Source organism: Chenopodium album, chromosome 23 (assembly GCF_948465745.1).
Source record: "Chenopodium album chromosome 23, dcCheAlbu1.1, whole genome shotgun sequence".
Taxonomy (NCBI): Eukaryota; Viridiplantae; Streptophyta; class Magnoliopsida; order Caryophyllales; family Amaranthaceae; genus Chenopodium; species Chenopodium album.
The window spans coordinates 26,871,338-26,887,511 of NC_137856.1; the positions used below are offsets into that span (position 1 = coordinate 26,871,338).

General features: G+C 35.7%; 2 protein-coding genes across 2 annotated transcripts; both read right to left on the minus strand.

The window, feature by feature from the left end:
* Positions 1-423: 423 nt before the first annotated feature.
* On the minus strand, positions 424-2,716 carry LOC145607235 (protein FAR-RED IMPAIRED RESPONSE 1-like). Its single transcript, XM_081662956.1, has 4 exons — positions 2,241-2,716; positions 733-2,146; positions 581-637; positions 424-504 (listed from the first exon to the last, which is right to left on the minus strand). The coding sequence occupies exons 1-4, from the start codon at positions 2,714-2,716 to the stop codon at positions 424-426; spliced, it is 2,028 nt and encodes a 675-aa protein (XP_081519082.1).
* Positions 2,717-4,682: 1,966 nt separating this feature from the next.
* On the minus strand, positions 4,683-12,108 carry LOC145607237 (mediator of RNA polymerase II transcription subunit 33B-like). The gene is made up of 5 exons (XM_081662958.1): positions 11,998-12,108; positions 11,563-11,615; positions 10,546-10,858; positions 9,970-10,451; positions 4,683-4,869 (listed from the first exon to the last, which is right to left on the minus strand). Exons 1-5 carry the CDS (start codon positions 12,106-12,108, stop codon positions 4,683-4,685), a joined length of 1,146 nt encoding a protein of 381 aa, XP_081519084.1.
* Between the last annotated feature and the right edge of the window lie 4,066 nt (positions 12,109-16,174).

The window sequence follows — 16,174 nt, forward strand, 5'->3', positions numbered from 1 at the left end:
ACGGGGGGTGGGAGGAGGTGAGAGTGGGGAGGTTTGGTATAAGGTTCTGATGCACAAAAAGAAACCATACTCAAGAAGGTGTCGTATGACTGAACATATACACCAAATGAGTTTCCGAAATTCAAAGGAAATATGAAATTTAACCAAGACCCATATTCGGTTATATGTTCGTCAATTATGACTGAACTCAAGTACCTAGTGAAGATAACCTAAGAGTTAGGAACTTAAAACTAGGACAAAATAATCCAAATAAATTGTAGACATGCATCACATGTCTTAAAAACATACTATGAATCTAACTTAAAAAGTTCGGTTGACAACAAAAATAACATAAACACAAACACCACTTAGTTAACACAATGCTTATCCAAAGTATGTCTTGTATCCCGGCATAGGAAAGCATGCGGACGGAGTTTAAACTATTCAGGCCCTCTTCTTTCTCACTCGGCACAAAATCTTGTTGGGACAATTGATTCGTGTATCAGATGCAGCTTTCCGTTTTCCCTAAGAACGGATACGCAGTTAATTAAAATAGCCATTAAAAAAAGTATTGTTACGAGATATGATTATACAAACGTACCATAATTGACAATGACATTATTGGGACCAAATCTTCTAGCATTTTAACCTTATGTGCCTACATCAACAAGAATATGATCAGCAGACAGCAGGTATTTAGTACACAATGTTGAAGTCTACAATGGGAAAAAAAAACGCATGTGTTAGAGGCACCTTGTTTGAAGTTGCCGAAGATTTCCTTGGTGAGGATCGTGTGACTGTACCACTGCCTCTCCGGCATACTACTTTGCTGTTGTTTGCAGCACCGATGCCTTTGGTAGGCTCTCTTGGTTTCTTTTGTGCTGCAGTTTTACCTTTGACCTTTGATTTTGCGTTGGCCGGCACAGCTTTTTTAGTGGAATCCTCAGTGGTTGTCTGCTTTTTCTTACAAGCTTTCTTGAAACCCATCTCTGCCAATGTCTTATTTCGAGATCCAGCAGGTCTTCCCCGAGGTTTTCTAGTAACAATTGGATCCTTCACTAGAGTACTACCACACGGTGGCACGTCTGGGCAGTCATTGTCGGAATCAATTTCAATTGACTGTAGAGTATGTTGATGAAGAGGCCCATTAGCATTCCACACAGTATTCCTGCTTGTATGTGGTTCACAATTCGGTTCAGTAGCCTCATCGGGAAAAGATAAGTTCAAACTCTCTGCTGCCTTTTTATTCCTGCACTGTAGAACTTCATTCCTAATGTTCATGAGTGCATTGCTAACCAAGGAAACTACATCTTCATTCACCATAGCGGCTTGGTCGCATAACTCTTCAAACTCAGACATCAGCTTATTGTACCTTTGTGTAGCCGCATATTTGTCTGGGTCGTGATATGACACCGCAACCCGTGTGTGTTTCCTGAGTATATCCTTTCGCCATCTCCTTAGAACATATCTTTCAGGAATGTCAACAATATGATTCTTATCAAGTATTTGCATCATGTGTTTGCACATTATACCATGTGTAATGAATTTTCGACATTGACATTCAACCTCCAACGTGTCTTTGTTGAATGTTGCTGTGAAATACCTTCTACGATCGGTTATTACTTCCTCACTCTTACCTTCTGGAACAATCCACACACGGTCTTCTACATCATACTCTATTATATTTCCAGCCAACAATTTGCTTTCTCTGCAGTAGCAATACATCATTCTAGTACATTCAGTCTGCACCTCCTGGAACTTGGTGTCTATGTACAGACTCTGAAAAAATTTCTCAACCTTAAAACCAGTCACTAGCCTCCTCACATACTTAGCACAGTTTGCATCTGCCGCTGTCTCATCACGCACACGCTTCTCCATGGCTTTGGCATATTTAATGGGAAATTCAAAGAGCTTAGTGGTACGATTCACAAAACCATCAAAAAAACTGTTGATACTTTCCACCCGTTGCGTTGTCTTCATACCCGCCCAGAAATAGTCTCTCAAATACACCGGAACCCACATATGCCTTTCAGTATAAAGGCTTGACAACCAATCATTGTTTTCTAGGTTGTAGTCTCTAATTAACTTTGACCAACCATTCTCAAACTCATCAACAGTCAATCGTTCATACACAATTGCTTTCAACAAAGGTTTGAATTGTTTGTACCTGCATGTAGTGACATGTAGTGATTTATATTAGTTGTAAATAATAGATTCATACTGTATAATATACCATAGGCACTAACAAAAGTATTACTAACCCTTTGCATTTGCCTAATTTTTCAGGAATTTTTCTCATAATGTGCCATATGCACCATCGATGACGCGTCGCGGGCATCACCTCCTCTAAGGGTTTCCTCATGGCCGCTGCTTGATCAGTAAGAATTGCCGCTGGGGCTTTGTTATTCATGCATATCAACCACTGCTGGAATATCCATCTGAAGGTATCACAGTCCTCGTGAGAAACCAATGCACAACCCAACAATATGGTTTGACCATGATGGTTTACACCCACAAAATTGACAAATGGTAACTCGTACGCATTCGTCAAGTACGTAGCATCAAAACATACAACATCACCAAATTCTTCGTATGCTGCCCGACATCGCCCATCAACCCAAATAACATCTTTCAAACTACCCTCTGGGTCTATACGTATAGAATGAAAGAAATTCCTGTTCCCTTCTTGAATTTTCCTAAAATATGTCATCAAAGTTCTTGAATCACCTCCTAACATTTTCAATCTTCTAGCCTTGTACACCTCATGAGCCAAGTCTTTCACGGTAAAACAGAGGATTTGCGAATTTGCGAAACAGGCACACCTTGTTAATCCCTTGTACACCTCATGAGCCAAGTCTTGTACACCTCAATCTTCCCCATGAATTTGCGAAACAGGCACACCTTCTTCAAAAAAGTCTAACAACCTCTTCCTAGCCCTACTTGTTAATCCCTTCATTCTATACTCTTTCACTAAACTAGCCTTACGTGGGGTAGCATTGTGCGTATGCTCCAACTCAACTTTCTTGATCTCTCATTCCCCACCACGATTAATACTAGCATAGACCTTTGCCTGACACTCACACTTTTTAGACTTGCGCTTACGTTGGCTCAACTCATCCGCACACACAACACCACCAACAACGCCTCCTGAACCTGATACATCCATTGCCTTTGCCCTCTTCTTTGCTTCCCTCATCGCTCTCATGTCTGGTCTACCCCAACATTCACACCTCCATGTCGTTGCAGTACGATCTCTCACCTCCCCCTTTGAATACACACCTTGAGCCCTAGTAACTCCAAAACCCTGTTGCTCAGCATATGATTTGTAATAAGCCTCGACATCTTGCCAACTCTTAAAAATCATTCCAATTTTTGGAGGTTCAACATGGTTGACTACACTAACATTATTACTACCAACAACAGTCCCTCCTGTGCCATTCGTGGTATTTGGAGATAAAAACATTTCTCCATTCTGCTCCCCACACCCAACTTCACTCCCAATGTCATGACCTTCAATGATTTCACATTCAGATTCTACACTGTCGCATACATCATCACCCACATTTTCACTCATTATTCCATCACCCACACTGTCACCCATATTATATGAAAATCTGATTCTAAGACAATAACAATAACCTGCTTGAAATACAGATCGTGACACAACACATTAGTTTCATTGTCCAAAAGGTCTTATCAACCAGTCACAACCATTTTCGAAGGGAATCTATCTATGAGTTGTTAGTGTAACATGTGTTAACGCTTAAAAATGGAAATACTTGGGAGCTAGACTGGAAATGGAAAGAATCTCACACCATCTACAACACAACTATTAATGCATGTATTCATTTAAAGAAAAAACAAAATATTTTGAACAAAAGTAACATCAAAAACTTCCAATTCCAACAAGCAACCATTTTATGAAAACACTTTCTACATAGTGCCTATGATAATTCGGTGAATCATGATCATAAGAGTATGTATGCAAATGACTCTACATAATGATTTGCAAACTCATTACGGAGAAAATAAATATCCCACACTAACCTTTCACACAAACGGAGCATTCCCTAATACATTAGATATTTTGATTACAACCTGAATGCTTGAACAGATCCGAATTGGCGATGGATTTGTATGGATCAGACACTCCGTTTTGAGAGCTGCATGATTTTTTTACATATTTGCAACAGAATGATGTATTGAAGGAGAGAAATATCAGTCAAACAATGGAATTTGACTGAAGTTAATGACCAACTACCTACTTTAAAAAACTCCAAAAATATCTACCCTCAACCATGGTTACCTCACTAACTCATGCTCTAACAGAAGATAGCAACAGCCGTTTACATGAACCGTCCCACGTGTAAATTCATTTTTCTGACTCATATTTGCAGTCACCTAATCCGCTGATGTGGACAATTTGATTGACAAAGTTTGTCAATCAAATAGATGAACTGGGCAGCCCCCTTAATTAATACTCGTAGTAAGCTAAGGTAAAAAAATCGACAGCTATGGTACAAAGATTAGTTGCATAATCTCGATATGAGTAAACTTCAAATAAAAATACAATTTGGTCATAGCTGCACAACTACCCTAAATGAAGATGACACTCATGTAGTCATGTACAATTCTACTAGAAACTAGCAGGCACCTTTTATAAAATTTCAGGTGCAGCAAAAAGAAAAAAAGAAAGATGAGCGTTATCTCTCACTTTCTACTATGAGCTTTGCAGCTGCACCCATGGTATTCCTCCCACCAATCGTGAGTAACGCAAAAGCAATGTCCTCTTCTTTCCAGTGAATCAGTCCTTCGCTCAATCTCATCAATACATTCACGTCCATTTCCACCACCCAATTTGGTGTGCACCCTACCATCAAGTTTATGAACCTTGAAACATAGGCCTTCCATACAACTGTGGGAATATTTGCATAACAATTACAGTTATTTAAGAGCGTGAAGCGAAAAAGGCTGTTAAATAAATTAACAAATAAAAAGGAAGTAATATGCTATCTTACCTTCAATAACTTGAAATATTTATACGATGAATGTGGCGTATTTTGGGCCAGTCTTCTCCGTTTGGTTTCCGGCATCTATCCTTCAGCTCAGGATTGGGGTTAATTATTTTAAGTGTAGAGAGGGAGGTGAGATGTCGCATTGCTTCTGGCAGTGATTTCAGTTCAGGGCAATCTTTTATTTCAAGTGTACCGAGGGAGGTCAAGTGTCGCATTGCTTCTGGTAGTGATTCCAGTTGATGGCAATCCTTTATTTCAAGTGTAGTGCAGGAGGTGAGGTAGCACATTTCTTTCGGCAATGATTTGAGTTGGTCGCAGTATTGAAGTTGAAGATGCTGCAGAGATGTAAGAGAGTTGATGCATTCCCCAAGGTCTTCCAAGTAGCGGCAGTTAAAAAGAAAGAGGGATTGAAGGGATGTTAAGTACTGAATATCTGTTGGCAGTTTTACTGCTTTTGAATTAGTTATTTCCAAGGAAGAAAGAGAGTAAAGAGATTTCCATGGAATCTTTTCTATATTGACTGATAATGAGAGGGATTTTAGGTTGGTGAGATGCTCTATTCCCAGATTCTCCACTCCCCAACAACCATTGATAATTTTAAGTTCTCGAAGAGAAGAGGCGCAGAATTGAAGTCCCTCCCTAATTGTTCCCAAATTTTCTATATCATTCAATTCGATACAAACAACGGTTCCCACAAACTCTCTAAATAGGGAATTGAATACGCATGAATTATTTATCATCAACTTCTCGTAAGAGAATGGATTGCTTTGAGCACCACCTTCTTTCACACAAAATGTCAATGCTTCATTGACATTGTAAATACACAGATGTGCCACATGTGGACATGAAGGAAAGTATGTCAATCTCTTGCAACTACTAATAGTCAAGTCATGGAGCGGGGGAAATGACAAATGGTAAGCAGCTTCTTTCTCCAACCGTGTTATATCTCTCCACCATCCCTTTAATTTTGGCAATTCAAATAGAACTAACTTCTCAAGAGATGGGAAGAATTTCGCTGATGGAGATGGTACATCACTCTCTATGTACTCTATACTCTCCATATTCTCAAGGGAAAGACGTTTGAGATGACAAAGTTGACTCAGTGATGATGACAGATACTGCAACTCATCACATCGTGTCAAGTGGATACTCACAAGCCCTGACGCCAAACTTGGCAATTTGGTACCACCATATTTCTCCATGTTTAACTCGTGAAATTGGTGATTAAAGAACAGGATCTCCAGCAATATCTCTTGACTATCTTTGTGAGAATTGTGACAAGACTCAAGTTCACACCTTAACTTCAAAGACTTTAATCGGACAACTGTACAAGCATTGTTTGGTCTTGGATAATGTCTAACATAGAGATCACCTCTGAGGTTATTGATCAAAGCTTTCAAGTCTATGGGTTTGCCTTTTTTTTCTTGCTTCAGTTCATCATCCACATGCATTATAAACAACGGTAGTGATTGAAGACACGTTAATTTACCCATACCAGCTGGCATATGAGTCAACCTATAACATCTATCTATATTCAACACCCTAAGATTTACTAGTTCGCTTGTGTCCTCCGGCAACTCCTTCAGATTATTACAATAACTCAATTTTAGAGTTTGTAAATTGTGTAGCTTGGTGATCGTCTTAGGGAGCATCTCCAATTTCGAATTATGTGACAGATCCAGGTACCTCAAGTGTAATAATTTGCCAACTATATCTTGTAAGTTTTTAGTTGTCAAACAACCCTGTAAAGCCAATACCCTTACACGACTACACTTTGAAATGATTGCATCCAAATTCCTACTCTGAATATAACAATTCTTGAAACAGGTTCGCAGTGTTTTACATTTATTATTGTTTGAATCTAACCACTTAGCCAGTCCTTTATCACTATCAATAGACAGATGAAGAACTTTCCTTTCAAAATCATTTGTACAAGCTGTTAATGTCAAATATTCTTTTCCTGCTACTTTTCTAGCAAGGTCATGTATGAGATCGTGCATTTTAAATGAATTCACTTCACCAAAACCATCCCTTCTAATATCTTGGAAAAAACATCTATGCAATAAAATAGATATATATTTTTCACCGACATCTACCATGCTCTCGTGTTTAGCACGTGGAACTAGATATCCTTGTGCCATCCAGAGACTAATTAACACCTCTTTTTCAATGACGTGATCCTCAGGGAAGAGTGAGCAAAAGCTAAAACAACATTTTAACTCCGGAGCAAGATGATAATAGCTAAATATCAATGTTGGCATTATTCCTTCCTCACCATCACACATTTCAGACAAATCAATTCTTTTATATGACTGCCAAACTGTTATATCTTGACCACGCAACAAACTAGCAACCACCCTTATGGAGAGAGGCACATCGGCACATTTTCTCACAATTGCTTTGCCAATTTCAACTAGGCCAGTGACAGCTTCGTCTTCTGTCTGCCCAAGTGATATTTTCTTGAACAATTCCCAAGAATCCTTTTTTGAGAGACCTTGTAACTCATGTATTGGATAGTTTCCAATAGATCGTGCCACCTTTTTGGAGCGGCTAGTTACCAAGATCCTACTTCCTCTCCCACCTAAAATCAAGAAGTTAATCAACTCATCCCATTTTCCATAGTTCTCACACCATACATCATCCAAAACCAGCAAGTACCTTTTCCCTTCTATCTGTTTTCGACCTTCCACACATAGATCCTCTAAATTACGCTCCTCCCCCTTATGCATCTTACCTAGAATATCTTTCATGCTAAAACTTTCAGACACACAAACCCAATACATTTTCTTAAATGCCTCTCTAATCCGAAGATCATTAAACACAAGTTGTGCAAGAGCGGTTTTCCCTAACCCTCCAATCCCCACAATAGTCACAAAAGATATATTTTTCTCTGAATCATTCTTTAACAACAATTTCACAATGGCCTCCTTGTCAGCATCTCTCCCAATAATACTCTGTTCGTACACATAAGAACAGGTTTCCTCTCTACTCTTAACAGGCTTATACAACTCACTAAACCCAAAATCACTATGGTTTTTAGCCAAGCTATTCAACTTCTCCCTAAGCTTCTTTATCTCTCTTGACATATTAACAGCAAACATCAGTTGGTTATTAGAGGAGAAGAAACGGCGTACCTTCTTAAGAACCTTACCACCAGGCATTCTCTTCAACTGGTGAGCAATTGTGTTGAATTCATCCATTAGATCATCAGCGTCATAGACAGCATCCTTGAGGTTCTGGACCCAGTATTTGCCTTCATTTGTGAGCTCCTGGCACTTGGAGTCAGCATCCAGGAGGAAATTATTAATGGTTTTGACAGTATCAAGCAACTTTTGAAGCTCAGATTCATAATTACAAATGGAACATAGCTGTCGCACTTCTGCACACTGTAATGTCGCAAACAGCGTCTGAGCAACAGTAAGTGCAGTAGCAACGTCCATTGTACAGATAAGTTTTCAAGAGAACACAGCAGAAAAAGGATGAAGCTAATGAGTATTCTATAGTTTTTGGTTGGTGGAATATGTATGTGAGTTCTACGACCGTCTTTAAATGATGGGTGAACCTCAGCTTTTTCATCTACATAGGATTCCTAATGGTCCTCTCTAAAATAGACGTAAAGAAATTACACTGTATCTGATTAACAATTCTTAAACTTCATTCGCCCAATGATTAATTTAATATACAAGTTACCTTAAAAAATTAGTAGAAAGCAAGTTGGTTGTTTGAGACCGAAAGCAAACGCATATCAAAAGAATACATTATCATGTCCAATGTAACGCAAGTATCCAAATATGTATGATTTATCTATACTGATCGATGTGCAGCCTATGGCAATATTCAATTATATCATGCTGTAATCCATTAAAAATTATCCCTCCATACTTAAAGTATGCACCAATTAAGAAGTAGATTAATGGATTGTGTAAGCCGTGAGCTCACTACTACTTGTATTTTAAAATAACTGATTTTGATTATTTAACCCTAAAAAGATTAGTGAATTATGTGTGCTAGCTACTATTAATATCGTTTCAAAATAATTGAGCATAACCAATAAATTGCCAAATGTGGCCCTTTATTTAAGAGTTACATTTTCATTTTTGGCAAACTAGTCCATTTTAAGTTTTTTTAAAAATTTGACTTTTACTACCACTAAAAAGCACTAATTTGACTTTTGCCATCACTTAACGGTCACCATTAGGATTCCGTTAGTGATGAGCCACCACGACATGAGTGTCGAAAAATGTTCTCTTCAGGTTTTAAGGGGTTATTTCGTCTCTAAAGACTAACATAGGCTTGATATATTATAGATGAGCCATAGTGATCTCAGTAATTAAGTCACTTGGGATCTGCTTCATTTATTTAAATACATGAATAAAATTTGGAAATACAGAGCGCATAAAATTGACTTGCCAACCAATTTGATACCAAACAAAAAATTTGAATGTAAGCCCTGAAGAAATCATCACCTACGAGTTCATTTAAAAAAAAAAAAAAAAAAAAAAAAAAAGGCCAATACTATACACCTCCCTATTTAATACTCGTAGCAAGATAATAAAAGATAGCTATGGTACAAAGATTAGTTGCATAATCTCAATATGAGTAAACATGTACTATTAGAAACCACAATGTGGTCATGGCTGCACAACTAAAATAAAATTCAATGTGGTCATGGCTGCACAACTACCCTACATGAAGATGAAACTCATGTACAATTCTACTAGAAACTAGCAGACACCTTTTATAAAATTTCAGGTGCAGCAAAAAGAAAGAAAGATGAGCGTTATCTCTCACTTTCTACTATGAGCTTTGCAGCTGCACCCATGGTGTTCATCCCATCAGTCGTGAGCAATGCAAAAGCAAATAAGCAATGTCCTCTTCATTCCAGTGAATCAGTCATCCACTCAATCTCATCAATACATTCACGTCCATTTCCACCACCCAATTTGGTGTGCACCCTACCAGTAAGTTTATGAACCTCCAAACATAAGCTTTCCATACAACTGAATCACAACCCAAAGAGATCTTACCATCCAAAGCACTTGCTAGAACTTCCACGTATTGCCCAAGAGTTCTAGGGCGTTGTTTGGATGCAGGTGGTGATGAGTCAACACCCCAAGCAAAGGCTCCACACAGGACTATAAAATACGCCAATGCATGACCTCTAAACGTTGAAACTATTTCTTCTGATTCTTCTTCTAGTGCAGATCTCTGAACTGATATGAACCAAGAAGGTAGATGAGTTTCTTTTAATAGACACTGAACCAAGCACTGTCCCCCTGATAACCACAGAAGTGTAGCAGCAAGACAAGCTGCCAGTTTCACTTTAGTCATTATCACATCGAGTGAGACCTGCCTGTATATTATTGGTCCCATTTTTGTCCTTTTAAGTTTCTTTCTTGATTGCTTAGATATCCCAGCACCTACTATCTCTCGAACAGACTGCAGTAAGAGATATCTCTAACAGAGCGATATACACGCAAGTATAGAATTTCTAGAGCAACAGGAGATATCCCCCAAATCCATGGCCAAGAAGGTCAGCAACCCCACGCACCTCTGCTTGAAGAAGGGTTGGTGCTGAGACCAAGTGTAGTAGTAAAGCAACTCCGAGAAGCTGAACCACAACATTGTTGTCATGGAGGAAGACGGTACGTGATGCCGAGAAGACAAGGAAATCACTCCAACGTTTTTCCTTTTGTGTCCACAAAGAAGCCACAATAGGCATGCATTGCCATAGGCAGTCAGTTGCAAGGGACTCAAGGGCTGGTCCAGCCAGATTGACGAAACGCTGCCATACTTTGTCAAGTTTATAGTGAGGCTCAAAAATGCAGCTAACGGCAAAGGAAGAGTGGCTGGAGAATTTACTGCTGTAACAAAAGCATATAATTATTAATAGATTAATGTGAGGAAAATAAATGGGAATCATATAATAGTGACTCATATGAAATAACTCCAAAAAACAGAGAAAGCTGCAAAACATTCTAGAGCAAGCAATTCTAACCAATCATTGAGATGATTATTGATTGAAGTTGCAAAGTAATTTGCACGGCATAGCCGTAGTACGTAGAACTGTAAAAGTAGAACCATAGTAGCACAGGTGGCAACAACTTCCATTCAACCCAAAGTTGACAAACAGTAGAAGTAAATGACTACAAAATGCAAGTGAATTTAACTTGTTATTTTGAAACTTGTAATTCTAGTAACTTGGTTTACATATATACTTAAACAAGATCAAGAATATTTCCTCTATGACAATCTGAAATCATTTAAGGAAATCTTTTTAAGGGCTGCAAGATATCTTTAGTGGCAGTCACTAATTTGATAAAGCAGCTCATAGATGTATAAACTATAAAAGCGTCAAGTGGCATTATATTGCCTAACTAGTGAAAATACTCCATAAATTAGTTTCTGTAACTTCACAGTGCTGCTTAGATATTAATATCTCATAGCCATTGCAAACCGTTTCTTCCGAACATAAGCCTACAAATTCGAGACATATATATTCTATTGGGCACTAAAAATTAAAAATCAGGCATGACAGAAAGCAACATTGCTGTATTAATTTTCTCACCAGTTAAAAGCATCAGAAGGACAGAAAACCCACCTTCTAGGAAGGGTTGTCAACTGCCCCCACATTATGTACTTAGGTGAGAGCAAACAACTAGACTACAAGCACTTATATTTGCATAGAAATTACAGAAAGTTGAGCTAAGGTAACTCTGCATCATCTGATAGGAACTGATATGGTACCATTGCGCAGCAACAGCTAAACCGTGATCCACTTGAAATGAAAACAGGTATCAATGTATCAGTGAATCATTTCTTCATCAGGTACAATTGCATAATGTAACAACAGGTCACCATGTCGATCAACACGAGCAAGCCAGCCAATAACATAAGCATTGAATGTCAAAAACACGCTGCTAGAACCACAGTTGCTATGCTGAGTCTAAACTTGTTAGCAATATGGTCGCAAGTTTGCAACATGATCTCCTAGGTCATATACAGAGCAGTAACCGTCAATTCCATTCCATTGTAGAATGTCAAGGGCAGGGAAATTGCTATCCTTCTGCTGAGTCGTCATGGATTTCTGTGTGCGTGCAGCTGGACTGTCCATTGTTCAAACACATGTAAATAATTAGCCAAATTTCACATGTATACAAGTTAAAACTGTTGTGTAAATATTAGACAGAAAAAATAAACATTGAGAGCTTCTTAACCTGCATGCATGTTTTCATTGATGTTAAATTTCAACTTGTCCAGTTATCATGTGGCAAGAGCATAAGCAAAACTGATTAAAATCCAATACTTCAGGGCTTCCAATATAAGTATGGTAGATACATCCACAAACCAGCATTTGCAAGAATTATGCCCCGTAATGCGGAGATGAATGTAGCAGAAGTGGCCAGAAAACCAGAGTCAATGTAAACAAATGAAAACCAAATTCAAGTGAAAGTTCATGTTCTTTGGACTTGCACAACCTCTTGAGGCACTGCAAAAATTTAGAAATTTATTTAGTATGAAGTGTCTTCAGTTGCTGTAATCAATTTTTTTAAAAAGAGAAGCCTACATGTAAGAAAGAAACATTTATTTACGGGGCTTGCCCAGTTAATCTCTTTGATTGATTTACAATGTCAATCTTTTATTGCCAACTCATCAAATGTACAAGTGGCCAATGAGTCAGATGCAGTATGCCACAGGTAGGATAACGGCAAACGACGCAAATTTAACTTCGTTAAAATGTACTGGTATGTATCTTGACTCTTGAAGGTGAAGTTGGTGCTTTAAAATTTATTAAATGTAAGGTAGTTGGTGCTTTAAAGACCCTTGATAAGTAAGTCGGTCATCATTTATGAGTACTCTTTGGACATTTATGGGTAAATAACTAAATATCCATGATGTGCTCATGTGCACTTTGTATGAAAATCCAAGTTATTAAAATTATGCTTGTTATTTACTCCGTTCGTTTCATATTAAACTTAACATTAACGGTTGAAATAATTAAGTGTTAATACATATGAAGGGTGTCATTGGGTCAAAGAATTATTTCATAACATAATTAAAAAAAAATTTGTATACGAGTAATCATTACTCCGTATAATATTGTAACTAGTGTTTAGCTAAGGCGATGCCCCTAGTCTATACGTTAGATATTTTTTACTTTGTATCATAGTTTTCATGTATTCTAATAATCTTAAATACTTTTATTATAGATTTAGTTGAAGAAAATAAGTTGTATACAAAAAAAAAAAAAAAAAAAAAAAAACTCGTGGCCTACAATAAGCAAAAGTATCAAATATATAGCAAAAATGGTATGACTTCTTATTTATTTTCTATTGGACCCGAGTTCAATTCTTAACATAGATTGGGGATGGTTGGAGCCATAACTAAAAAATTATTGTGGGTCCAAATCAAAAATTTCCTAAAGAGAAAATGTTGAGATTATTACTAAGCAGAAAGGGTATTAAATTAATCCATTTGTTTATAATTGCATTAATTTGAAATTACAAATACCTTGGCATCTTTAGGAGGTGTGGAGATATAGAGAGGAAATATAAAGTATTTTTTTTACGGATGCTTATGGTATATTATAAGGTGGGAACCAAAAAGAGAATTTTTTTTTAAAATTTTTTTTTGATATAAGTATAGTTAGTAGGGATATATTTGATTGTTAGTAGGAGAGTGAAATAATAATTAATACAAAAAGTAGTGTAAATAGGGTTAGTTGGAGAGAGAAATAATAAAAAAGTTATCCGTCATTACTAAATAAAAAGGTCAATTATTATGAAATAAATGAAAATAGAAAGTGTTATGTTTATTTAAAAAAAAAAGGAGAGTATCTAATATAAATATTATTATGTTATACAATCATTTTTTTACTCAATCATAATTATTAATTTTATAATACTGGTATTTAAGTACTCATATCATCACATCTATATTTCATTTAGTTACAATATTAAAGAGAAGGAACAAATGTTATAGTATATAGTGGGTTCGATCTACTAAGACCAAATCATTTAGCAAGCTACTAAATATCGACTCGGACAAAACTGGATCCATTTCAGCTCGAATCGATATATTTACGAGTCAATTTGATCCTCCCCAAACTCGACCTCATCTTGGATAAACTTTGAATTGTTGGATGTAAGGGTTAGATTGTATGTAATTGACAAATAATATATAAACTTTTTTTGAACTATAAAACACGTAAAATCGAAACAAAACTAATATATACGGAGTAGTATTTTTAACTTTCATATGATATAATACTTTTGTTGAATTCATTTACTTTCATTGTATTTAGTTACCTTTGTTTGAAAGCGTTTGACTTTTATTTGATTTAATTACCTTTGTTTGAAAGTGTTTGACTTTCATTTTTATTTGATTTTTTTAGTTTTCTTTAATCTATTTCACTTTCATTTGATTCAATTAGCTTTGTTGAATTCATTTGACATCCATTTGATTCGATCATTTAACTTTGTTTGTATGTGTTTGACTTACATTTGATTCAAGTACCTTTTGTAGAATTCATTTGACTTTCATTTGATTTAATAAATTTTATTTGAATGTAATTGACTTTCACTTGTTTTAAATTGTTATTTCTACATTTTTTGACTTTAATTTTATTCAATTATCTTTGTTTCAATATATTTGACTTTCTATTGATTCAATTAGCTTTGTTGAATGAATTATACTTTCATGTAATTATATTTCATTTAATTTGTTTAATGCATTTCACTTTCTTTTGATATAATTAACTCTATTTGAATATGATTGACTTTAAATTTTATTTTAGGGTTGGTTGACTTTAATTTGATTCAATTAGCGTTGTTGAATGCATTTAACTTTCTTCCAAATCTTGCAGTTATTAGTTTTTGTTGAATGCATTTAACTTTCTTTTGATTCAACTAGCTGTCTGACAATCTTTTATTTTAATTTATTTGATTGTCATTTGTTCAGTAAGCCTTGTTTGAATGTATTTAACTTACATTTGATTTAATTTGTTTGTTCAACTGAGTTTGGCTTTAATTTGATTCAATTATTTTTATTTGAATGTGTTTAAGTTTCTAATAATTCAATTAATCTTGTTGAGTGAATTTAACTTTCATTTAAGTAAATTTGATTTGTTGAATGCATTTGACTTTCATTTTATTCAATTTGTTTTGTTTGAATGTGATGACTTTACCTTTCTGGTTTTTCATTTGATTCATTTTTTTCGTTTAATGCTTTTGACTTTATTTAAATTCAATTACCATTTGTTTATGCATTTGATTTAATTTGATTGTCAAATGCACTTCACTTTCAATTGATTCACTTAGGGGTTTTTTTTTTAACACTTACATTTGATGCTTTTCTCTTTGGTTAATTGTGTATGACTTTCATTATGTTCAATTAGCTTTAAATAATGTGCTTCACTTTCAACTTATTTAATTAAATATACATTATTGAATCCATATCATTTAACTTTCATTTGATTTTATTAGATTGTTGAATGTGTTTGATTTTATATAAATTTAATACGCTTTTGTCTGAAAGTGTTTTAAAATCAACCTTTTTTTTTAAAGATAATTTCAATTTATTTTGTTTGATTTTGTTTGAAAGTGTTTTAAAATCAACCTTTTTTTTTAAAGATAATTTCAATTTATTTTGTTTGATTGTCTTCACTTTTAATTTATTTAATTATCTTTGTTTCAATATTATATTTATTTTCCATATTCAATTTTTTTTTTTTGACAAACATATTCAATTTATATTTCAATACTTTACGCCTACTAGGTTCACAAATATATTGTAAAACACGTTAATATTAATTTGGGAAATTTTCAATGATAACCCTAAAAAAGTGTATCATTAAAATGGTAACCTTCTTTTTTATTTAATTTCACAAAATGACCCCAAAAAAAAAAAAAAAAAAAATTTGGGGCAAACCTTCCCCGCCGACGCCCAATATTCCCCAACCGTCGGCGACTCTAAATCGTTGGAGCATCAATGTCCAAAGCTCCAAAATCAAATCCCCAAATTCCATCCCCCGATAAACTCAACTCTCTTTCTCCAATCTCCATTGAAACTAAACAGGAAAAGCTTGAGCTTTCTTTAAAAAAAAAAAAGCTTGAGCAACCATCAATGGCGTTATTCACTGAAACGGAGCGGTAATCTAGATAGGGGGTTCTGTGCGGTCG

Bases quoted from the DNA above. Each gene is read 5' to 3' on its own strand.
- LOC145607235 (XM_081662956.1), bottom strand. From the start codon at position 2,716: ATGTTAGGAGGTGATTCAAGAACTTTGATGACATATTTTAGGAAAATT. The intron at 2,147-2,240 runs GTTAGTAATACT...CACTACATGCAG, and splicing joins AAATTAGGCAAATGCAAAGG to GTACAAACAATTCAAACCTT. The intron at 505-580 runs GTACGTTTGTAT...ATCCGTTCTTAG, and splicing joins TAATGTCATTGTCAATTATG to GGAAAACGGAAAGCTGCATC.
- LOC145607237 (XM_081662958.1), bottom strand. From the start codon at position 12,108: ATGGACAGTCCAGCTGCACGCACACAGAAATCCATGACGACTCAGCAG. The intron at 11,616-11,997 runs GTATATGACCTA...ATGTGGGGGCAG, and splicing joins GAATTGACGGTTACTGCTCT to TTGACAACCCTTCCTAGAAG. The intron at 4,870-9,969 runs GTTCATAAACTT...CTATGTTTCAAG, and splicing joins TGGAAAGCTTATGTTTGGAG to GTTCATAAACTTGATGGTAG.